Source organism: Podarcis filfolensis, assembly GCF_964270895.1.
Source record: "Podarcis filfolensis genome assembly, chromosome: 12".
NCBI lineage: Eukaryota > Metazoa > Chordata > Lepidosauria > Squamata > Lacertidae > Podarcis > Podarcis filfolensis.
Genome location: NC_139614.1, coordinates 50,417,821 through 50,443,570, shown reverse-complemented (window position 1 = coordinate 50,443,570; position 25,750 = coordinate 50,417,821). Strand labels below are relative to the sequence as shown.

Below are 25,750 nucleotides of genomic sequence, written 5' to 3'. Positions count from 1 at the left end.
ATTGGATAAATGGGGAGGCGGGGGCCAACTACGTTGCCTCGGTTAGCAGATAATTGGAAGAGGCTTTCCACGCATTGGCAATGTGCTTCTCTGGTCATTGGAGAAGAGCGTCTTGTTTGCAACAAGGACTTGGGGAGCACATGTACTGCTCCTGCAAAGCTGCCTTTTTTGCTCCTGGCTTCAGGCAAGCTCATTTTGTTGGGTGCAGTCTCCGGGTGGGCACTTGCCGGCAGAAAGCTCAAGCTCAATTCTTCCCCTTGTCGTCTTTTAGCAATCACTTTTCTCTGCTACAGCCTTCAAGTGCTTCAGTTAAATTTGCCATGAAATGAATCTTTTATTCAAGTCAATATAGCCAAGGTTGATACACCTGCCATTCATTTTTAGCATATGCCTAGAAACATGGTTGGGGGAGGGGTGTGCACCCCAGCATTTGGGGTGTAAGAAATCGGGATTGGCTTAATTCCTCCCCATACCCTACCCTCCAGTAGACTTTTGCATACATTGCAGTGAGTGCTTGGGGGTGAAGTCGCCACAGCATCCTCGAGCTTGCCTATTAATTCTTTTTCCTGTTCAGAAGATAGAGGCAGTTTCTGTAGCTTAGGAGATGATAGTCGAGACTTGGATCACATCCACACCACATTTAAAGCACTCTTACGCCGCTCTAACACTTTCCCCAAATAATCTTGGCACCTGCACTTGTTAAAGGTGCTGAGAGTTAGTAGGAGAACCTTCCCAGAACTACAATTCCCAGCGCTCTTAGCAAACTATAGTTCCCAACATTATTTGGAGGAATCCATGACAGTTAAAATGGTATAAGAATGCTCTAAATATATTGTTTGGATGTGAACTTCCAGTTCTACGGAGCGTGAATTTTGTGGGCCTGGTGTTAGTTGTGCATTCTACACAACTCTTAGCCTCAAATTAGATTGTTGCTTTTCAGTAATTTGTAGACTTTGGACTGATGAAGTATGCTTTTGCCTTTGCATTGGGTTTTTTTCTAAAAAGGTCTGAAGATCTTGTTGGACTCTTTCTGAGAAGGTCTCTCACATTGTAATACAATGGAGGCTGCTTGCTAGTTAACAATCTGCCTACATTGCTAATGTGATTTCCTGTTACTTGAATTTTGTTGCCTGCTTTGTCTTATAACTAGTTAGGGGACTGTAAATAGAATATTTATAGTTTTTATGGTCAGTTATAGCATACTATAATCACTAACATATATTCTCTCTACAGTGATTATGAGTTGTTTGGAAAGTCCCAAGCTTTTTCTCCTCTTGGTGCCACATCAATCTGAGTCCAGTGGTGCACATCCCACGTACAGTTCAGATTAGCTATGAACTGTCATTGCTACAAGAGAGCCTCTGCTCTCACCCCAAGAACCTTGAACCCAGGACTCTGACAAAAGCACATGGACTCCTTCCTTCCTTCATCACTTAGGCAGCTTTGACCATCTCCATCACTCCTAGTAATGTTCAAACAGACTTCACCAATGTACTTTCAGAAGTTTCTGGGTTATCTCTTGTGCTGGACCAAAACAGGGACAAATTCATACTTTCCACTCAAAATCACCAGAGCCTCCAGGTTCCTGTTCCTGAAATTCCACATAATGAAACAAAATAGGAGTTTTCTTTTTTTTAAAAAAAATAAATTACATTTATATCCCACCTTTCCTCCAAAGAGCTCAAAATAGTATAAATGGTTCCCCCTTTCCCACCTCCATATTTTATCCTCACAACAACCCTGTGAGGTAGTAGGTTTGATTGAGAGATGATATAAAAGTTGAGTTTTATATATTGGTTTTATATTGGTTTGCAGTGCGTTGTTTTAATTTTGGCCTGTCTCAGCCCTAGTTCGTATCCCCATGTGATAAAGTACATTTTAAGGAAGTGCACAGTAAGACTCTACTCCTTCATGCACCGGTAGCGCAAAGTATATTTGATATCTGTGTAATGACTTTTCCCCACCTCTTCCTGTGAACTTTTTGAGGGTCCATTTCCTGCTAATGCCACGAACTTCTGCATATGGCGCCTTTGAGAAGCCACACCAGGATCCCTAGGCCAAGTTGGCTTCTCTCGCCTTTGTCTGTGGAACCAGACTTGGTACGAAGTAGCTTAGAACGGATATCGTGGCTGTACTTAACCCTGTGACTGTGTTTGTCGAATAATTTGCTAGACTTGTTGGGCAGCATTTTAGCTGAGAAGAGAGAGTCGGTGGCCAGGATCCCGACACCCAGTGAAAGTTGTTCCACAAGATCGGGGTGGGGGGGTAGGCTTGCTTTCCTTGAAAATAGCAGCTCCCCACCACACCTTCATGCTTCACGGCTGTTTTAGAAACTGAGCAGTGCAGCTGTTAAATCCTGCTGGGCTACTGCAAATTTAATGTGCAGTTACATAAAAGAGATGAGCTGCTTTTCCACTGAGTCGGACTATCTGGGTCAATATGGTCTCTTCTGAACATAAGGCCACAGGAAGGGCACTGCTGGATCACACCAATGGCCCACCTGGTCCAGCATCATGTTCTCACCGTGGCCAACCAGCTGCCTTTGAGAAACCCACAAGCAGGACCCGAGTACAAGAGCTCTTTCCCCTCCTGTGATTTCCAGCAAGTGCTATTCAGAAGCATTGGCTGCCTCTAACTGTGGAAGCAGAGCATAGCCATCATGGCTATAGTAGCCATCGATAGCCTTCTTCTCCATGAACCAGCAGTGGCTCTCAAAAGACAGATATATTCTCCCTGGAGCCCTTTTAACCAGGAGCAACCTGGAATCGAGAGAACATCATCTTTACCAGCATCATTGTTTACCAAAGGTCCCAGGGCAGGATATGACAAATAATAATAATGATGATGATGATGATGATGATAGTAATAATAATAATAATAGTTTATTATTTGTACCCCGCCCATCTGGCTGGGTCTCCCCAGCCACCCTTGGCGGCTTCCAACAAAGATTAAAAATACATTAAAATGTCACACATTAAAAACTTCCCTGAACAGGGCTGCCTTCAGATGTCTTCTAAATGTCAGGTAGTTGTTTATCTCTTTGACATCTGATGGGAGGGCGTTCCACAGGGCGGGCGCCACCACCGAGAAGGCCCTCTGCCTGGTTCCCTGTAGCTTTGCTTCTCGCAGTGAGGGAACCGCCAGAAGGCCCTCGGCACTGGACCTCAGCATCCGGGCAGAATGATGGGGGTGGAGACGCTCCTTCAGGTATACTAGGCTCCTTCAGGTATACTGTTAAAAATGGTTTGAAACAATTTGCAATCCCAGGAATCAGGTGGGTCCTAAAAACATGCCTCTAAGGTGTCAGAATCCAAGATACAGAGGTGTGTCTTCAGCGATTGCCCAAAGCTGTGTATTGAAGATAGCTTACACATCTCTGCAGGGAAGGAGTGCTTAGGGGTTGCAGCAGAGAATGGCCTCTTCCTGGATCGGGCACCACCCCCAAGCTTCTGAGGGCAGTGGAACAACCAATAGGGCTCCCTCAGCCAATCTTAACATCCAGGGAGGCTGCAGGGAAGGACCAGGGGGGTGACTTTCAGGTATTTGGGACCTGACTTTCTTATTGTTCTGAACAGTTAATGGGAGCACCTTGAATTGGAAATGAAACTGGCAACATGGGCAGCTCTTGGCTATTCCGCCCTGCCATTTCACTGGAGAAAAGCATGTGGGCAGCTCCTCTGTCCTTCTTCACGGTTCTCCTGAAAGATCCTCGGCGCACTTTCAATTTGTGCAGCTTATTTCCCTCAGTATTCCCCTGTGGGAATCCTTTGACAAAGCCATTTGGTGAACTTTAGCCTTAAGGATGGAGTCGGGAGTGTTTTCGTTCGCCTCAGAGCCTCTTTCGTAATCTAACATGGCCCTTAGGGATGTTTTTAAATGGGCCTACCGTATACTATCTCTCAGAAGTAAATTTTTAAATAACTTGTCTGTCGCAGATGCTGTGTGCACCTTGCCTTTGACTGCCCTGACTGTGTTGAGACATAAAAAGTATATTAAATGATTGTTAACACATAGAACAAAGGTGTGTGTGTGTGTGTGTGTGTGTGTGTGTGTGTGTGTGTGTGTGTTGAAAGATTGGGGCAGTCACTTGTCCTTCTGTTGAGGGAAGGTCACTGTATTAAAGGATATCCACAGCACCTTTTGTGAACGTTTACTCTGGAGGAAGGTGCTTGGCTCATGTGCAGAGCACCACAAAGAGGGAGGGTCAGGATTGCTCCCCATTCCTGTTGCACCTTCATGTCGCAGGCATCTGCCAAGAGTCTCATCAAAGCCATGTCTCCTCTTCTTCCTTTTGGCTCATTCAACATCTACGTCGAAAAGAGTTGCTTGGTTTTCACAGGGTTACATATGTCTTCACTTGCTCTTCTCCCGCTTCCTTCCTTTAATCAAAGTATGCAGACCCTGTGGCCGACTTGCTGGATCGCTGGGGCGTCTTCAGAGCTCGGCTCTTCAGAGAATCCTGCGTTTTCCACAGAGGGAATTACGTGAAGGATCTAAGCCGGCTTGGGCGGGAGCTGAGCAAAGTTATTATAGTGGACAACTCCCCTGCGTCTTACATCTTCCATCCTGAAAATGCAGTAAGTACTAGCACTTTTGCAATAGACGGGAGTCAATTCTTTTGTCTCTGGGTTTGTTTATTCCGGCATTTGCTGCTTGCTAAGATGCACAAGTGCTTGCTCTCGCTACTGTAAAATGGAGCACGGCAGCAGCATCAACGCCTAAGGAGCAAATGCTACCAAATGCTTAGGTCATGGGTAGGCAAACTAAGGCCGGGGGGCCGGATCTGGCCCAATCGCCTTCTCAATCCGGCCCGCAGACGGTGCAGGAATCAGCGTGTTTTTACATGAGTAGAATGTGTCCTTTTATTCAAAATGCATCTCTGGGTTATTTGTGGGGCATAGGAAATCGTTCATCCCCCCCCCCAAAAAAAATAGTCCGGCCCTCCACAAGGTCTGAGGGATGGTGGACTGGCCCCCTGCTGATAAAGTTTGCTAACCCTTGGCTTAGGTGTTAAGAGGCAAGAGAGGGGCAACTCTTTTGTTTGTGACAGAAACTCATTGCATTCTGTTTCTGAGCTTGCTTGAAAGATGCCATGGTGTTGACCAGGAAAGTGGGTTTTTTGTTTTCTTTTTCCTGGATCTTCAGTGCAGACAACCTGGTGTGTGTGTGTGTGTGTGTGTGTGTGTGTGTGTGTGTGTGTGTGTTGTATACAGAGAGAGAGAGAGAGCACCCTGTACATATAAAGCACTGGGAGCATTTTAGGCCAATTGATTTTGGTAATGAAAACAAAATGAAATTTTATAATTTAATAGTGCTGGGAAGAACAAACCCAGTGCCCCAATGGGGATGCATAAGAACAAAAGAAGGGCCCACTGTGTCAGGTCAAAGGAATACCTAGTCCAGCATCCTCTTCTCACCGTAGCCAACCAGATGCTGTGCAGGAAACCCCAAAACAGGGCCTGAGCACAGCAACACTCTCCCCATTTTCTTTTGAGTGGAAAAGGGGTGACAACCCCATCAACAGTCATCAGTTGATCCGCACAGATTTGAGAGGCCTGCATATTTGGGGTGGCCGCACCCGCTTTTGGCTACACCCACCCCTGGCATGTGGCTCCCAGAGGGCTTGTGGGGAGAGCAGCCGTCTCCTCATTAATCCCAGATATCCAAACCACGATCTGCATGAGTTCGTGGCGAATTTAAATCAAGGATACAAGGATTATTACTCCGCAGTGTGCCAGTAAGGAGAGAGGATCCTTCTCTCGTTGGGCATTCTCCTCTCCCTGTCCTCTCTGCCTTGCTTATGCAGAGGATCATGGCCACATTCTTTTATTATTTTCTGCTACCTCACGCTATAATTAAGTTGCTCCAAAGTTCTGCCATAGTTTAAGGAATCCTGGAAGTGAATGGGAATGGGAAGAGGGGGCAGGAGAAGAAGCTGCGGCTCTTTTCAGCAGCCTATTTCAGAGCTGCTGAGCCCTTTTTTGTGTTTTAGTCACTGATGGCAACTGGGCACCTGGGTTTTAGGGGCTCCTGTTTACTCACCCCCTTAAAATTGGGGAAAACTTGAGAGCCGAAGGAACATGCATAGAGTTCTTAACAATATTACAGGTTTTTTACTCTTCCAACTGTTCAGCTCTTCGGGACCATTTGAAAGCTGGTATTTTCAAATTCTTCATTGGTTGTTTAATTTTAGAGCAGCTAGACGTTATCTTACATAAGGTACCAAATGTTCAACGGGGGGGGGGGGGGCAAATCTGAATGATACCAAATGTTTGTTTTTGTGGAGCTGTGAATGAACTCTGAAAGTGACAGAGAGGGAGAAGGAGGACAACAGCTTTTCACAACCTTACAGTTATCTGTATATGTCGGAGAGAATTAGCAGTACAGAGCCACCTGCAGAAGCACCAGAGATAATCGAGTTTGTATTGGCATGCAATTTCACAATGGCCAAGTTTGCCTGTTAGAGTGAACTCGGAGTATAGCTTACTGCAACAGCACAAACAAGCCAGCAAAAAGCTTACAGCCGCTTTGCTCCTCCATGGATGTGGGGCAGTAGCGATGCTTACTACTACGTGGCTTAGTGGGTTGTCCAAACCTGGGATCGTGGTTCTTCAGGTCTCTTCTCCTTAACCATGACCTGTTGCAAACCTCAGCATTGCTGCTGCACCACATGGTCCCATAATGCCCGTGGAGCAGCAAAGCGGCTGCAATCTCTTCCCTGGGAGCCAGTGCACTCATCCAGTGCTCCAGTTTGGCTTAGCATTTGCCAAGGGAGCTTCGCAGCCACAGAAGTGCACACAGCAGAGACTTAACTCTTCATTGTCAACGATAACACCGTTGCTTCCTCAGCTCTGGAGACCTGCGCGCACCTGTCTAGCATCCAGAAAGTTGTTCCCAGCTCCGTGCTCTATGGAGCAGTTGCAGCAACTGGGGACCACTCCCCCTCCATCCGTTTATGTACCTCCCCCTGACATAGCCAGAGACTATGCCGGAACGGAAGCTGCTTCAGCTCTTCCCACTTCAGTTCTCTACTGCTTCTGGGAGAGAGTGGTACAGAGGAGGGTGGGAAAGCACCCGGCCCTTCACTAGCCTGGCCTGCCTCTTCCTCCTCTTCCTCCAGATCTGAAGCTTCTCCTACCTATGATTCTTCCTTCCAGGCTGGTACAGGTTCCCACAAACTTCTGCCCCCCTGCCCGAGTCAGATGCCATCTCCCGTTACCCTGGTGCACAATCATCAGCGTCCTACCAGTCGCTGACATGGCATGCTGATGTGGCCAGTAAGAGTTCTTTACCCACTGAATTATATATCCCTGCCTGATCCCATAGAGTCTGGGGAGTCTGTGTTGATGGTCTCTGTCCCCCCACCCAGCTACCCCGTGGCTCAGATGCACAGTTCATAACTACTAGTGGATATGTGTTCGGTGTTGCAGGCCAAAAGCCTGTGGAACTCCCTCCAACTCAGATTAAACAGACTGGCACACAGATTTTGATGAGTTTCAGGCACATGACATCTTGATGAGTTTCAGCAGGCATCTTAAAGTAGTGTTTTGGTTTAAGTCCCATTTTATGATGGATTTTGTACCCAATTTATTCTCTGCACAATTATTCTAACCATTATGCCGTATATGGGACGCGGGTGGCACCGTGGTCTAAACCACAGAGCCTAGGGCTTGCCAATCAGAAGGTCGGCGGTTCAAATCCCTGCGACAGGGTGAGCTCCCGTCGCTCAGTCCCTGCTCCTGCCAACCTAGCAGTTCAAAAGCACGTCAAAGTGCAAGTAGATAAATAGGTACCGCTGCAGCGTGAAGGTAAATGGCGTTTCTGTGCGCTGCTCTGGTTCACCAGAAGTGGCTTAGTCATGCTGGTCACATGCTGTCTGTGGACAAACGCCAGCTCCCTTGGCCTATAGAGTGAGATGAGTGCGCAACCCCAGAGTCGTCCGCAACTGGACCTAACGGTCAGGGGTACCTTTACCTTTATGCCATATATAAAATACCTTGAATTAAAGTTTTGGTGCAAGACACTTCCTTTGGGGATGAGGGTAGCTGATTTGTTTTCAACGAACGTGTTTAACGTGACACTGTTTGTTTGTTTGTTTGTTTGTTTGTTTGTTTCAGGTGCCTGTGCAGTCGTGGTTCGATGACATGACAGACACGGAATTGTTAGACCTCATTCCTTTCTTCGAAGGACTAAGCAAAGAGGAGGAAGTCTACACTATGCTCCATAAACTCTGCAACAGGTAGCCCTGCAAGGCCACGCCTCTGCTTGACCGTAGCCGCTCCAGGACAGCCAATCCCAGCGCAGCACCTCAGAGAGGCAGCTCGAGTTGTCAAGAGTCACGATGCTCTCGATCTCCCTCTTAACTTGCTGTGCATGAAGGACAATCATGAATCGATGCGACTTAAATCATGGGAATATTGATGCCGTCAAAGCGACGAGACTACTTGGAGAGGAAGAAAATTAAAAAGAAGCCATTTTGAATGGGGACTGTTTTAATGAATTTCATAAACGGACACAATTTACAGGATCCACTTTTTTTCTTAAAAACATGCCAAAAATATATATATATTGAAAGCTTGATGTTTCAGCAAGTCGACTGGACCCTTTCCCCCACCCAAACCCTCCTGCTATGCAGACCATTTTTCCCACCCCGCCCTGCTTATAAGAGCAGTTGACCTGACTCTGAACTTGTCTTTCTTCCACGATGAAGTGCCTTTTTGAATGTTGTTTTCAGATTTTAAAAAAAGAGACATTTTTGTATTAAGGCGTATTTCCAGGCATCTTTTAGTCTTGTATTGTTTAAATGCTTTAAGAAGAAGAGAGAAAGTTGGAAATCTTTTTATAGAGCACTGTAATATATGGAGACGAAGGCAAAAATTGAAAGAGGCCGCGAGGAAGGTCCTGCCTACAAGATGGTGACATTGGGGTTGCGTTTGCTGCGCTTGTGTCACGTTTGAAAAGGTTCAGGAATCTATACGAGGAGAAAGTCATCTGGGTTATATATAGGTTGGTGACGCAACTGTCTTACTAATTTGAGTCATGTTTTGCACATAGCTTAGGGTATCTCTGCATTTTTTGACTGCATACGACAAAACGGAATGGGATAAACACACAGTGGCAAGGAGTTCTTCAGCACCTTCAAGAGGTGGGGAAAGAGAGAGGGTCTTGTACTGTCTTTGCTAACGCACAACTGCCAGGTGTTTCAGATGCTGTTAGCGGTGAGCTACCGATAAGCATTGACAACAAATGGGGGTTTATTTATTAAGCTTGAATTCCTTCCTTACCGAAAGATGCAAATTGAGCTGTTAAGAAGTGTGGGCCCAAGCCCCCCCCCCCAAGTGAAAGGAGTGCAGGAGATCACACAAGAGCACAACTCCCATTCCTGTCACAATGGGGTGTCAGTGTGTAGGAGACAGTCTCCCCCCCTTTTTGTGCCCTGTATATTTTGTTTTTCTTAACTGCTGCTACTGAAGGTTCACCAAACAGAGCTGAACCCTGGCTGTTATACTGTTCTTCGCCACTGTGCCTGTGCTACTGAAAACCTTTTTCTGTAAGCTGCAAAACATGGGCAACAAATGAAGTGCTAGCTTTGTGTATCAAACAGTATTATATATCATAGAATCATAGAATTGTAGAGTTGGAAGGGACCATGAGGATTGTCTAGTCCAACCACCTGCAATGTAGGAATCTCTTGCCCTATCTGAGGCCCACAACCCTGAGATTATGAATCTCATGCTCTACTGGCTGAGCTATATAGGCTAGCTAAATCAAACGTGGCCTGCAAAACTCTTTCAAACTGGGGTTGTGTTCTCATGTGCTTCATTGTAGGATTTTTAAAAACTCACTTTCCCTGCTTTGAGAATTACAAAAACGACAATTCTATGCTTACCACGACCTTTCTCTATTTTATTTTATTTCATTTCATTTTCCCCACTTACTAGATGAGATTTCAGATTATCATCCCTCTGCAGAAAAACTCAGACTAACAGAACTGAGGTTACCTATATCACGTACATGTTGGAGTTACCCAATTGTTTGAAATTGGAGTATTTGTGTTAAGACTCTCAAAGTGTTCTCCATAGCTTGGGCTTTTATGCTTCTTGCATTTTCTATCGCCCCTGCCCCTAATTTGTTCATGTAAAGCATGTCAGTCTTATCCACAGAGAGATAATTTTTTTAATAGCAAAGGATTCTATCTTTTATACTCTCATATCTCTCTCTCTCTCTCTCTCTCTCTCTCTCTCTCTCTCTCTCTCACACACACACACACACACACACACACACACACCACTTGAAGCTCCAAAGACGACAAACCCAGCACCACAATCCCATTTTGATGATTTGCCTCTCTGCTCTTTTCCTTCCCGATCGATATCTGAGGCCACTTTTTTTTCCCTTTGCACCAACTTGAAATCTATAGTTGCTCAGATTAGCCATACTGGACAGGAATTGTCCAAAAGGAAAAAGGAGGGGAGAAAAACCCTCTTTGGTGCTTAGCCCAGTAAACTGTCAGGTGCAGAAACAGCTTGTCTCTACCTGCCTTTACCTGGGTAATGGCCAGTAGGAGCCAAAAATAGGATCTACAGTCCTTCACTAAAAACATCGAAGAAGCAGCTTTTAACACATTTAGACATAAGAAAAGCCAGCCTCCATGGGCATGAAATAGGTTATCACAGGCACAGCAGAAAACAGAATTGTCACTCCATAGTACAATTTTGCACGGTGTTCGCAGAGCCTCTTACAATTCCACTTCTCCCAAAATTACCGCCCACCTTTCCACACCTTGCTTGCCCACCAGAGGTTATTTAACGGAGTACCGTATGTTTTGTCCGCCAGGAAACCTGGCAACGTAAGAGAAAACCTAGGGGTTGTTTTCTTTTTCATTTTGATTTATTTTTTTTAAAGTATGGATTCTGGCTAGTCCATTTAAAGCTTACCTTCAATCAAAAGTGTTCTTTAATTTTTGTATTTGAATGCAGAATAATGAAAAGCGGTTGTTACTGCCAAAGCGTGTTCTCTGAGCAGTATTTTTCCACTGTGCTTCTGGCCTCCTGAGCCTTGAGTAGTCTGCAGGGAAAAGTATTCAGGTTGTAGCAAGGGCAGGGATGACGGAGAATGGTTGGAACGAAGGAGAAGTCAACCGTGGGTGGTTATTCTCGCCCCCATGAAGCTCCGCGATCTTCCAACCATCGCTTGTCCTTCGTCCCGCCCTTTCTAGCATGACGTGACCTTCTGACAAGTTTTACGTGATCTGTTTGTACATAACGCAGGCCATTTTCATTCGATGTTCACTTTTTTATAAAAGGAAGGGGGCGGGGAAATCGTCGATTTTATCTCTTTAACCAGTTGCCTTAAATGTCTGTGAATGAATGTCGATATTAAAAGTGTCTTGTAACATTGTGGAATCCACATGCAATAGACAATGGAACTTCTCTTTCTGGTTTCTCTCCTCTCCCCACCCTCCTCCCCCCAACTCTATTGAAACATGCTGAAAATAACTCTGGGAAATTTAAAAATCTGCTAAATTCTTGAAATAAATAAATAAATAGCGGTTTATTATAAAGCCATGTGACTCCTTATGGGCGAATGCATTTGTTGTAGCACCAGTAGGTTCTGTGAGCCAAGATCTCACTCTGCCAAATGACTCAAGAATTCAAGGAACCTCGGGGGGCGGGCGAAATCAGGACCGTTTGACAGGTAAATAGCTCAGATCCATTGTCCAGTGTTCTTGTGCATTGCAGAAGTCAGTACATGTCTAAGAGCCTCTGAAGAAAAATCAGCTGAAACCTGCTTTAAAGATAAAGGGACCCCTAACCATTAGGTCCAGTCGTGGCCAACTCTGGGGTTGCGGCGCTCATCTCGCTTTATTGGCCGAGGGAGCCGGCGTACAGCTTCCAGGTCATGTGGCCAGCATGACTGAGCCGCTTCTGGCGAACCAGAGCAGCGCACGGAAATGCCGTTTACCTTCTTGCTGGAGCTGTACCTATTTATCTACTTGCACTGCTGGTGTGCTTTCGAACTGCTAGGTTGGCAGGAGCTGGGACTGAGCAATGGGAGCTCACTCCGTCGCAGGGATTCAAACCGCCGACCTTCTGATCGGCAAGCCCTAGGCTCTGTGGTTTAACCCACAGCAACCTGCACCATAAAATTGTCTGGGCCGTTATTTTGAACCCATCGTGTGAGATGAAATGGAGAAATACTATGGAGGAATACCCTCCATAATAACGCAGTCCTGAGATCAGTCTTTGCACTCTCCACTGTCCACTCTCGCATCATGTCCGGAGTGCTTTACAGCTTGGCCAAAACTTGTTGATCCCTTGTCGGAATGGTTGCTGAATACGATCTGAAGAGAGACCAGAGTATGGTTGCCAAATACCAAAATAATGGAAACTACTGTTACAGTCTACATTTATTGATGGTGGCGGGTGGGGTGTCCCTAGACATAAACCTCACTGAATATTACAATATTGAAAGTCCAGACTTGACATCTCTTCTGGTTTATATGAAGTTTATATTTTTAGTGCCCATTTGCACACCGCAGCTTAACCAAACTGGGAGAGATCTATTTCATAAGGCCATGAGAACAAACAATTCCATAAATTGCCATGTGACTGACATTAATGCCCTGGTACAGACAATTATACAAAGGGAACATATTAGTGATGTAGACTTTAAAACTAAATTTCTGTCGAGTCACTCAAGCATGATGCTGAAGCTCTGTTGCTGGTTGTATGCTGGGGTTCTGGGTGGGTAAGAATAAAATGGGCATGGACCATCCTATAGGTACAGTGTCTGCATTTAAGGGTACCGATAGGCTCAGTAGAGCTCTTTTCCCTTCACAATGCATACACAGGAAGTGTGAGGGGGCCAGCCAGCTATCCCTCTCACTTGATAAATCTACTGGTGTTTCTCACTTCCACTGAGGAGAGGAGAAGGGAGCAGAAACTGATGAAGTATGGAGAATTTTTTTTCTTAAAGTTGAATGGAGAGAGAAAGATGCGCAGAGATTTGGAAGAACTACAAGAAATACATATTGGAACTGCTACTTTGGATGGCTTGGGTGGTTCTGTTCCTTTTGGTTTGGCCATTGTCATTTAAAAAAGAAAAACCAAGCAGAGATTTTACTCCCCAAACTCATCTAATGTCTAGTCTGTGCAATCTATGTCTTTGCATCATTACGAATCAGGATGATTTTGGAGCAATTGCATATCAAAGAGCCCTGGCTTGTATTGCAGAGTTGAAAGCTTTGGGAATTGTAAAACACCTGTAGTCTATATATTTTTCCAACCCACAAAATGTGCTATAGATCTATTAGTTAAAAAATAAAACAGAACCTCACTGCCCTGCGGTAAAACAAATGTTTTTGCCTCTGATTTCAAAGGTGCTACAATCCCACTTTTGAGTAGATAGAAGGAAGTTTGGGTTGGGGGATTGCTTGAAATCTTATCGGCTACCTATGCCAAAAAAAAGGGGGCTATTTTTATTCTACTTTGTTGTTAAAAATGGGTCGCTGGGCATTTCTGAAAGGGAGAAAATGCAAAAGGGTGAACTGTTTGTTAATATAATAAAGGAACTTATTTACACTTTTTTTCATGCGTTGGAACAATTCCACAGTATTTGAGAAACTTACTACCCTGCGGGGAAGAGGGCAGAGTGTTGTCAGGCAGGGACCTGAATGATTTCTTGACTATTGCAAATAAAAGGTTTTTTAAACAGTTCAGATACTTGTGCATGCATCTTGGAGAATGGAAGGGAACACTATCCTTTAAAAACACGCACCAAAACCCCCCTCTTATTTCCCAATTAAATGGCATAACTTAATTCCCATTGCTTGCCATCTGCACCACTACTATGAACTTTGCAACATACTAACTTCTGAATTCTGCTGAATAAGTCACTGATTTTTTCCATTGCTCCAGTATTGCTTTCTGGCTTTTTTTTATTTAAAAAAATGCCGCCCCCCCCTAAAATCAGCTTAATTTAAGTTAGGTGTTTTAGGAAAACTGTGTCTAAATACTTCAAAATATTTGTTTAGATTTAGGAAATGTTAGAAAAGTTGTTCCAAAAGGGAAGAAGGTGAACTCTGGAGAAATTATAGACATGATTAAAAAGTGCCCAAAACAATATTGGGATCGTACTTTATGCAAGTCTGGCTATTTTCCCATTTTCTCATTTAACTTTCCAACTAAAGGCAAACATTTTTTAAACTAGTCTTTAAAAAAATGATTTTATTTTTGAAAGGATCTTCCTGAACGTGCAGCTATTGGCACGTCACACTGGAGTAGGAATAAATTCTGCACGATCTGTAATCTGGCGATTTTTTGCCTTTAAAAGTTCGAAAAAGGCTCTGCTCTAGTGAGAAGCTGGAATTGGCTGGGGCTTCTTAAGCTTCATGCAGGGCTTTTTTCAGTCCACTGGGTGGAAGACTTGAGCTAGTCTTTTCAGCTGCGGAAATGCCTTCAAGCTCCTCAAGATTAAAATTCACCTGCTCTTCTTAAAAAACTTTTATTTGGGGAACAGCTATCACCCCATCAGTCACGAAAGGAGGAGGGGAGAGTAGGTATCGCAAATTCGCCAAGAAGATGGGGGAAACAGCTGTCTCTAAAATATCTGTCCATTGCACTGAATATCCACCTTTCTTCCCATCATGGAACTCAAAAGCAGGATGTGTAAAATTCGCGGGGCGCTCTCATCGAGACACTGACCGGATTCAGACCGTCTTACAACCTCTTGCAAAATTCAGAGGAGTGTGAATTTTGAACCGTAGCTTCGTTTCGGTCCACCCATTGTTTCACGAAGAGCATATTGGGGTATGTTATTGCTAAAGAGTCGAAATCAGCCCCCTCCGTGTTTGGAGGTGCTACAGAAAAGGAGAGGGTTGAGGCTTTTTGCCTTCTACTCTTGCTCTTGCCAAATCAAATCGTCTTCCAACGATAACAATCGTCATAGGTAACTTGCAGGATGGCAAGAGAATATTGCTTGTTTTATTTCATTTGGATGCATGCATTTTTATTCTGTCATTCCTTCTCTTTGGCCTTGCCTGGCGGGGGGGGGGGAGCTGTGGAATGACGCCGTTCTCCCCTTTGCAGCTTCCAGCAACTGGTACGGTCATACCTCATGTTACGTTCTTTCAGGTTACGTCCTGTGGCGACCCGGAAGTACCGGAAAGGGTTACTTCCGGGTTTCTCTGCATGCTCAAAAGCGCAAAATGACGTCATGCGCATGCGCAGAAGCAGTGAATCACAACCCGCACGTGCACAGATGCACCGCTGCAGGTTGTGCTCTTTTTCTGTTGCGAATGGGCCTCCGGAACGGATCCCGTTCGCAACCAGAGGTACCACTGTATTCAGAATCGTACTGCCTCATACAACCACCACGGCTGTTGCGTGGGACAGCACCTAATTCTTACATGGTAACAGAACGGACCTCCTGAAGAGATGGCGTACGCTAGAGGCCTTCTCCTACAGAGCAGAGGGGGCAGTTGGATATGCAAGATGTGATATTTTAGGAATCCTGGCCCCAAGACACATAGGACTCTGTGCACTGCTAGCAGCACCTCGAACTGAGCCTGAACTTGAACTTTGGTCAGCTGTTTCATATTGCCAGGATGGAAAAGTACTTATTCATTCCTCCCACTGCCATTCTTGGGCATTTTATATATACTACTGCAATGCTCTCTGTGTAGGGCTACCTTTGAAGGTGACGCAGAAACTGCAATTAATCCAGAATGCGGTAGCTAGACTGGTGATTGGGGGCAACCGCCGGGACCACATAACACCGGTCCTGAGAGATCTGCATTGTCTCCCAGTACGTTTCTGAGCACAATTCAAAGTGTTGGTGCTGACCTTTAAAGCCCTAAACGGCCTCGGCCCAGTATACCTGAAGGAGCGTCTCCACCCCCATCGTTCAGTCTGGACACTGAGATCCAGCGCCGAGGGCCTTCTGGCAGTTCCCTCATTGCAAGAAGTGAGGTTACAGGGAACCAGACAGAGGGCCTTCTCGGTAGTAGTGCCCGCCCTGTGGAACACCCTCCCTTCAGTTGTGAAGGAAATAAGCAGCTATCTTATCTTTAAAAGACATCTGAAGGCAGCCCTGTTCAGAGAAGTTTTTAATATTTAATGCTGTATTGTTTTTAACACTTGATTGGAAGCCGCCCAGAGTGGCTGGGGAAACTCAGCCAGATGGGTGGGTGTAAATAAATTATTATTATTATTATTATTATTATTATTATTATTATTAAGCGAAACGTATACCTACCCAATTCAATCTTAGGCCAGTCTCTGGTGTAACGAGACGGCAATTTCAAACTAGTATTTACAATTGTTGCCTCTCTCTTTTTCCCTTCCCTTCTTTCCTCATTCCCAAGAACGATTCTTTCTCAGTTCTAGAGCCTTGCCTGTTCCCTCACCACCGCCACCACCCTGGCAGGACTGCAAACACAGTAGCTAGGAAACGCTCCGGCAACCGGATCTCAGGCAGAATCCCGCCCTGTCTGGTCACATGGGAATGGTTTTGTGGGGAACCAAGATTTTCTCTTTGCTTTTCTCCCTATCTCTTTGCTTCTTTATGCCCTTGGCTGACCCCTAAAGATATCCTGCATGAAATGTCAGCTTTTCAGTCTGACACTCCCTAAAGATGCACTAGTAGGTAGCTCTGTAATTCAGCCTAAACTGCTGGGCTCCCTCCCACCCACGTTGTGAAAAATCCTGTTCAACCATGGGTAAACAATGCTAGTTTATTCCAAATAGTGCACGTGTGAGAGAGAAGGGAGGAGAGGCAGTGTGCTGCAGGGTTGGTTGTGCTGCAGTGATACCAAGCCATCTTTTGGGGAGAGAGATGAGAAGGAAAATCATAGAATCATAGAGTTGAAAGGGACTCTGTGGGGTCATCTAGTCCAACCCCCTGCAATGCAGAAAACTCAGCTAAAGCATCCATGACAGATGGCCATCCAACCTTTGCTTAAAAACCTCCAAGGAAGGAGAGTCCACAACCTCTTGAGGGAGACCATTCCACAGTTGAACAGCTCTTGCTGTCAAAGTTTTTCCTAATGTTAAATTGAAATCTCCCTTCTTGTAACTTGAAGCCGTTGGTTTGAGTCCTACCCTCCAGACCAGGAGAAAACTTGCTGGTTCTCTCTTCCATGTGACAGCCCTTGAGATAGTTGAAGATGGCCAACCTATCTCCTCTCAATCTCCTCTTACGATACAATACAATACAATAATTATTGTCATTGTCCCATACAGAACAATGAAACTGAAAAAATCTACATCAGACATTCAAAAACCCACAAGCCTGCTATCCCAGCTATCCAGCCTGGTTAGCCCCTAAAAACTCTGATACCCCATAACTGAATACAGTGGTACCACGGGTTAAGAACTTGATTTGTTCTAGAGGTCCGTTCTTAACCTGAAACTGTTCTTAACCTGAGGTACCACTTTAGCTAATGGGGCCTCCCGCTGCTGCCGCACAATTTCTGTTCTCACCCTGAAGCAAAGTTTTTAATGTGAGGTACTATTTCTGGGTTAGCAGAGTCTGTAACCTGAAGCGTATGTAACCCAAGGTACCACTGTACAATATACTCACATAAAGACTACCTTACACTGCATTTAAAACCAAAATCGCATTTGGGTAGAAACTGACATTCCAGGGACAGATTTTGTCCGGGGACAGATTTGTAAATCCAGGGACTGTCCCCGGGACTGGGGACATCTGGTAACCATAACTTAGGCCCCAAAGTTTCTGAAAGACCACATCTGTGCTGCAAGCCCTTTTGAGTGTTAAGATTAGCAAGGGAAGAGGGGCTCTTGCTAATTATGCCCTATTGCTGCCTTATAGAGAGACAGACCTGTGGCCCATCTAGCTCTACATCGCCAACTCTGGCTGGCAGTGGCTCTCCAGAGTTTCAGAAAAGTTGCTCCCTGCCCTGCCTGGGACCTCCTGCATGCTCTGCTAATGAGTTGTGGCCTTTGTGCAGTTCCTGATCATGCACAGAGAGCCTGTACCCTCGCTTGCTCACACTCCCCGTCTTTCTTTTTTTTAAAAAAAAAAACATTATTAGTATTTTCCAAACAACAGCAACAACATGAAAGATATCAAAAAATAACAATACACAATACACAAAAATCAACATTCGGAAACTAAAGAAAGCAACAACAACAACAAAAACAAAAAACAAATCCATATCTTACAAGTTAATATTAGAAACACTAAAACAACAACAGCAAGACATTGTCACCCCGTCTTTCTCATGTGGGCTTCTTCCTCTCCATCTTAACCCTACCTCGCAATGTTGTCATCACGAGAAAAAGGGGCAGGAACTTCACAGATCCACCAGCTCTTTAATCCCTTGCAGGGAACAGGGAGATAGCATAAGGTAAAGGTAAAGGGACCCCTGACCATTTGGTCCAGTCGTGGCCGACTATGGGGTTGTGGCGCTCGTCTCGCTTTATTGGCCAAGGGAGCCGGCGTACAGCTTCCGAATCATGTGGCCAGCATGACTAAGCCGCTTCTGGTGAACCAGAGCAGCGCACGGAAATGCCGTTGACCTTCCCGCCAGAACGGTACCTATTTATCTACTTGCACTTTGACATGCTTTCGAACTGCTAGGTTGGCAGGAGCAGGGACCGGGCAACGGGAGTTCACCCCGTTGCGGGGAATCGAACCGCCGACCTTCTAATCGGCAAGTCCTAGGCTCTGTGGTTTAACCCACAGTTGCGGCTAAATGCAATCAAAAGCTCGCGCCACGTCAGTTTTTCCTCGTTTAAATCGCAACGGAGGCCGCAGGGGTGGTCTGTGGGATAAGAATAATGGGAAGGGAGGCTTGGGCAAATATTTTAAAACCTTTAAATTACAGCCTTAAATCTCGACCCAAGCATTAAGTGGCAGTGTTCCAGGAGAGAGCAGAGAGCCAGGGACCTCAACCGTGACAGGGGGTTGCTTAGGGGGGCAGTAGCTTCAGATCGAAACTGGCTGGAACAAGGGAGAGAGAGACAGCCTGGAGGGAAGTGTGGGACAAAGACAATCGCCCAGCTGGGTCCCTGCACAATGGCACAGCTGCCCTTCCTCACAGCAGGGAGGCATTCCCTGGCTTGCTTGCTTGCTCTCTGCTTTGACTCCACAATAGGAAAACCTCCTGTGGTCTGTCCACTGCTTGCCAAGTTATAGAGCAGGGAGCTGGTGCAGGAATGCAGGTTCTCGGGTTTTGAGTTCGCCATTGATGGTCCTGGTTACCCCCTTCTCAGGGGACTGATCTTTACATTTAACTTTGTTAAACCAAAATAAAAATCATTGCACTGAAACCGGCATAGATGCTATGGCTACCAAAATGCACTTGGTGACTGGCAGCGATTGGCTGAGCTGCCCTCATGTCACAGAAGGCAGAAGAGTCAATGACCTCTTCCTTTCCACTGCGTAAAGCACCATACAGTCGTGCCTTGGAAGTTGAACAGAATCCGTTCCGGAAGTCCGTTCGACTTCCAAAATGTTCCAAAACCAAAGCACAGCTTCTGATTGGCTGCAGGAAGCTCCTGTGGCCAATCAGAAGCCACAGAAGCCCCGTCAGACGTTCGGCTTCCAAAAATCATTCGAAAACCAGAAAACTCATTTTTGATCGTTCGGGAGCCGATTTCTTTGGGAGCCAAGGCATTCGAGATACAACGTACGACTATACATCCTGGGACAGTGCTGGTTTTTATTATTAGTAGTAGTAGTAAAGGTAAAGGGACCCCTGACCATTAGGTCCAGTCGCAGACGACTCTGGGGTTGCGGCGCTCATCTCGCTTTGTTGGCCGAGGGAGCCGGCGTACAGCTTCCGGGTCATGTGGCCAGCATGACTAAGCCGCTTCTGGTGAACCAGAGCAGCGCACGGAAACGCCGTTTACCTTCCCGCTTGAGCGGTACCTATTTATCTACTTTTGTGCTTTTGAACTGCTAGGTTGGCAGGAGCAGGGACCGAGCAACGGGTGCTCACCCCGTCGTCGGGATTCGAACCGCCGACCTTCTGATCGTCAAGTCCTAGGCTCTGTGGTTTAACCCACAGCGCCACCCGCATCTATTAGTAGTAGTAGTAGTTAATTAACATGATTGCCCATGCCACGAAGAAAGGATAGGGATGAAGCAAAACATTGACAGCATCTCATTTTCCAGTGTCACCATCCTGTTCATCTCTCCCGTTGTTAAAATCTGGCTCACATGCCAGGTGTGTAAACAGAGAGTAAACAGAAAGTAGCTCTCCCACCCAACGCCTCCCAGAGCACACGCATTGCCTGGCCTCTTTTGAGCCTATAGTCTGAATTACGAGAGAGGATGAGTCATGAACAAATAGCCATCTCTATTATGCAAGTTTGGAGGAACAGATCCCTTCCGCTTAAGGTTTAAAGTTTGCATTCAATTATGAACTGTCTTTTGTCACTAAAAAGACCCAGGTGATGTACAGGAGGTTTTTTATTATTATTCTTTTGAAATGACACACAACATTTATTTTAAGAATTGTATTTTTTTTCCCCTTAAAGCATGCATACACAGATGGTACTCATAGCTAAGTATTATCTGCACTGACTGGTGAATGTTCTCAAGGACTTCAAGCAAGGAGCATCTCCCAGCCCTTCCTGGATTGAATGTGGGATATTTGCATGCAAAGCAGAGGGACAGGCAAATCTATCCATTTTGGTTTCCCTCTGTTTCTCATCTTTCCAATCTTAACTTCAGTTCTCCCAATTTCCCACATGAGTACGTGACTTTTTCTGAAAATTAATCCTCGTGAAATTTCGCCAACGTTTGCATGTGAATTTCTCCAATTTAATGCAAAGCACTTTCCCCCAATACAATGCATTTGAGCACGTCCTTTTCACTATAATATGCACTCGTATTCACACTTTACCCTAGTATGTTACGCGCCAACCCAATCTCCAAGAGATTCCAGGCGTTTCCAAGCACTGACTGAGGGTTCGTTGTTCCTAGGAAGAAGAGTTTGGATTTGATATCCCGCTTTATCACTACCCGAAGGAGTCTCAAAGCGGCTAACAATCTCCTTTCCCTTCCTCCCCCACAACAAACACTCTGTGAGGTGAGTGGGGCTGAGAGACTTCAGAGAAGTGTGACTGGCCCAAGGTCACCCAGCAGCTGCGTGTGGAGGAGCAGGGAATTGAACCCGGTTCACCAGATTACAAGTCCACCGCTCTTAACCACTACACCACACTATAGGAAGGAACGTCAGCAGAGACCTGTGCCGTCTTTTGGGTATATGTTTTTATGTACACCTCCATACAACCTGAGCATCGGGTGGAGGGGGTCTGAGCATTGGCTCCCCCATAGATCTCGCTTCCCCTTTAGGTTTCCAGAGGAGCCTCAAAGTCCAACACTTAGCCAGCATGTTTCTGTGTCTGTCTCCAGTCACCACCACTCTGGCCATTGTTCTCCCATGTAGCAACTGGGTGGATGGGTGGGAAAAGGCTCGCCCATGTGTTCTATGCGCAAAGCAAGTTTTTTGCTCTGCCGAATCATATTAATTCACTGTCATGAACTGGAGTCAGACGTAGGGCAGCCGTAAAACAACAAAGCACCCAATTTCAGTGATGTTATCTATTTATTGTTTTTAATATTTAGATGGAAGCCACTCAGAGTGGCTGGGGAAACCCAGCCAGATAGGTGGGGTATAAATTATTATTATTATTATTATTATTATTATTATTATTATTATTATTATTATATAAAAAGAAAAACAGCTCAGTCATAGTGAACACAAGAACGCTTCCAAGGAGGTCTTGCCCAAACTCATAACACTATACTATTGGTTATTGGTTTTTTGGTTTTTTAAAATCAATTTTATTTCCCATTTTTCAACATTCAACTAAAAAAAAAAAATCTACCCAAATCAAATAATATTTTCTGCAGCCTCCCTCCACCCCCTCTGTGGTTTCTTATTTCCTATCGCATTCTTAATTCAGACCCAAATTTATCCTTTTTACACATTTGTCCTTTATAATTCCTTTAAATTTATCGCTGCTCGTGTTTGTGTTGATCCTGCTCATTGTTATTGTCATTTTATTATTTTGTACTCATTACTTGGATGGAGAACCACACCGCAAAATTCGGGGAAGTGTACATCTTTGAAATAAGTTTCCTCTCCTGACGAACCTGGCAGAACAAATTCTGCCAACTGTTTTTCAGAAATACACATGTACCATCTCTGATAAGAGAGGCGGCGCAATAAGCTGTTCTGTTTTCTAGCCTGATCAGCCAAGCCAAAACTTATTCCTTTCCTGACTAGCTCAGGAAATTTATGCCTGAGGGCGAAATGAGGGGTGTGCACGCGCACACACACACACACACACACACACACACACACACGGTGCCCATGTTAATTTCCTATTCTGTCACCTGATGTGCCACTTAAGCCAAATTGCTTGGCTGTGTGACTCAGGGAGAGCAAGAGGAAAAAGCAGCAGGGAAGGGAACCAGGCTGTTCTTGGCTGGTTGTCTAGGCCAGGGGTCAGCAAACTTTTTCAGCAGGGGGCCGGTCCACTGTCCCTCAGACCTTGTGGGTATGTAACCTGAAGCATATGTAACCCGAGGTACCACTGTGTGTGTACATATACAGTGGTACCCCGGGTTACATATGCTTCAGGTTACAGACTCCGCTAACCCAGAAATAGTACCTCAGGTTAAGAACTTTGCTTCAGGATGAGAACAGAAATCGTGCTCTGGTGGCATGGCAGCAGCAGGAGGCCCCATTAGCTAAAGTGGTGCTTCAGGTTAAGAACAGTTTCAGGTTAAGAACGGACCTCCGGAACGAATTAAGTACTTAACCTGAGGTACCACTGTGTGTGTATATATATATATATATATATATATATATATATATATATACACACACACACAAAATGAACGAATTCCTATGCCCCACAAATAACCCAGAGATGCATTTTAAATAAAAGCACACATTCTATTCATGTAAAAACACCAGGCAGGCCCCACAAATAACCCAGAGATGTATCTTACATAAAAGGACACATTCTATTCATGTAAAAACACGCTGATTCCCGGACCATCTGTGGGCCAGATTTAGAAGGTGATTGGGCCAGATCCAGCCCCCGGGCCTTAGTTTGCCTAGTCTTGGTCTAGGCAGTGGAGGCTGGTCCATTAGGACTAAGTCTGCTCTTAGCTACTCCCTCATCTGCTTGCCTTAAATATAGCATTGTAGAGTTGCAAGGGACGCCCGGGGGTCATCTAGTCCAACCCCCTGGATCTCAACAAAACATCCATGGCAGACGGCCATTGAACCTCTGCTAAAATAACAACACACCGTCCAGTGAAGCAGTCGGCTCCACTGTCAAAAAGCGCTTGCTGTCCGAAAGTCCAGCATCTTGGAAGCAAATGAGAAGGGGGAAACCTCCCTCATTTCTCAAATGCCTGTTCCCACAAGAGGCATTTTGCACATTACACAGACAAAAATGTGGGCACGTTGCTGAGGCTACTCATGGCAGGAATCCAGAGTCACCTACCACCTTGCGACGGACAGATTCTATCCATTTCGGCTCCTCTCTGCTTTCCAATCTCAACTCCGGCACATCTCCAGATCCTTTTGCAAAAAGAAGGCAAAGTCGTTCTTGCGAAAATGGCGAGAAGCCAAGTTGCTGGGAACCAGGCAGAGGGCCTTCTCGGTAGTGGCACCCGCCCTGTGGAACGCCCTCCCGCCGGATGTCAAAGAGAAAAACAACTACCAGACCTTTAGAAGACATCTGAAGGCAGCCCTGTTTAGGGAACCTTTTAATGTTTAATAGACTATTGTATTTTAATATTCTGTTGGAAGCCGCCCAGAGTGGCTGGGGAAACCCAGCCCAGATGGGCGTGGTATAAATAATAAATTGTTGTTCTTGTTGTTTAGTCGTTTGGTCGTGCCCGACTCTTCGTGACCCCCTGGACCAGAGCACGCCAGGCACTCCTGTCTTCCACTGCCTCCCACAGTTTGGTCAAACTCATGCTGGTAGCTTCGAGAACACTGTCCCACCATCTCGTCCTCTGCTGTCCCCTTCTCCTTGTGCCCTCCATCTTTCCCAACATCAGGGTCTTTTCCAGGGAGTTTTCTCTTCTCATGAGGTGGCCAAAGTATTGGAGCCTCAGCTTCAGGATCTGTCCTTCCAGTGAGCACTCAGGGCTGATTTCCTTCCGAATGGATACGTTTGATCTTCTTGTAGTCCATGGGACTCTCAAGAGTCTCCTCCACCACCATAATTCAAAAGCATCAATTCTTCGGCGATCAGCCTTCTTTATGGTCCAGCTCTCACTTCCATACATCACTCCTGGGAAAACCATGGCTTTAACTATACGGACCTTTGTTGGCAAGGTGATGTCTCGCCAGCAGACAGAACCACAGATTTGCAGAGCTGGAAGTGACCCTGAGAACCATCTAGTTCACCCCCCTCCAATGCAGGGATATTTTCCCCCAACATGGGGCTCGAACCCAGGACCTTGAGTTTCAGAGCCTCATGCTCTACTGACTGAGCCATCCCAGCAATGTGAATACTGCCCATACCATGCTCATTTTCATATGGATTCTTACCTAAAATACATTTTTGCAATATCTCTTTTTTCCTGATGCAATGCAGTGTGATGTGGTGGTCAGAGGTCAGACAAGGACTTGGGAGGTTTGGGGTTCAAATCCCCCACTCACTGATTTTGGACCAGTCACCATCTCTCAACTCTAACCTACCTCACAAGATTGTTGTGTGGATTCAGTGAGAAGTGCGGGGAAAACCACGTTTGCCACCTTCAGCCCTTTGAAGGAAAACGGTGGGATACAAATGCAATCAATAAAATAGTAATTTTTCAAATATCATTTTTGCAAATGTCTGCATTTTTATGCTCGTTTTGTACCCTTTTTTTCCGGCTGGCGAACAGCCACACAAAATTCAGAGGACGGTGCATTTGAAGGATAGTTGCATTTCAAAGTTTGTCGCATCCGAAACTTTGCTGAGCAGCAAACATGCACTGCCTCACATCTGCAATGCCTAGGTAAAAAGTGTGTGTGTCAGAGAGAGAGAGAGGTCTTTCCCCCCCAATAATATTTATTGAATTTCATACAAACACATAACTTCAACAAAACAAAAATAAGAAAAACAATAATAAAAGAAAAGAAAAAGAGATAACATATTACAAACCTCACAGATAATACCCAAAAATAACACCACATACAATAGAACTTAATCAGTTAAACTCCAACTTCATAAACATATTAATTGACTTCCTCAAATCTTTTCCCTCTGAATTTCCTTGTAATTGGATGTAGCAGTTTCCAATATCATTATTCCCTTAAAAAAACAATATTCAGGTTATAATCAAATTTCCTAACTTTTCTTATCATTCTATTTCTCATTTATTTATTTAGTCCTAGGCCTAATTGGTTCTTTCAAGTAATTACAAATCTTTAATATTAGAATATTTATTCAAATAGTCTTTAAATTTCTTCCACTCTTCTTGATATTCCTCTTCTTTCTGGTCGCGGATTCTCCTGGTGAGATCAGCCAGCTCCATAAAATCCATCATCTTCATCTGCCACTCTTCTACCGTTGGTAATACTTGTGTCACAGAGAGAGAGAGAGGTCTGCCTAACTGTTTCGCCCAGTCGAGAGAGCAGCAATAGCCATGGTTTCATTTGCTTGCTCTGTGGAGTGCTGAAACTTTCCGTCGAAAGCTGTTCCTGGCTGCAGACTGCTGCTCCGCCGATTCTCATGCGAGAGGATGGGTGTGACTC

The 25,750-nt window shown here is 45.2% G+C and overlaps 1 protein-coding gene across 1 annotated transcript in view; it reads left to right on the top strand.

The window, feature by feature from the left end:
* CTDSPL (CTD small phosphatase like) overlaps positions 1–11,563 on the top strand; it is a 68,745-nt gene extending 57,182 nt beyond the window's left edge. The window contains 2 exon segments of the mRNA XM_083580087.1: positions 4,392–4,577; positions 8,118–11,563. Coding sequence (XP_083436213.1) covers positions 4,392–4,577; positions 8,118–8,243 — 312 coding nt within the window. The 3' untranslated portion in view covers positions 8,244–11,563.
* The last annotated feature ends 14,187 nt before the right edge of the window (positions 11,564–25,750 follow it).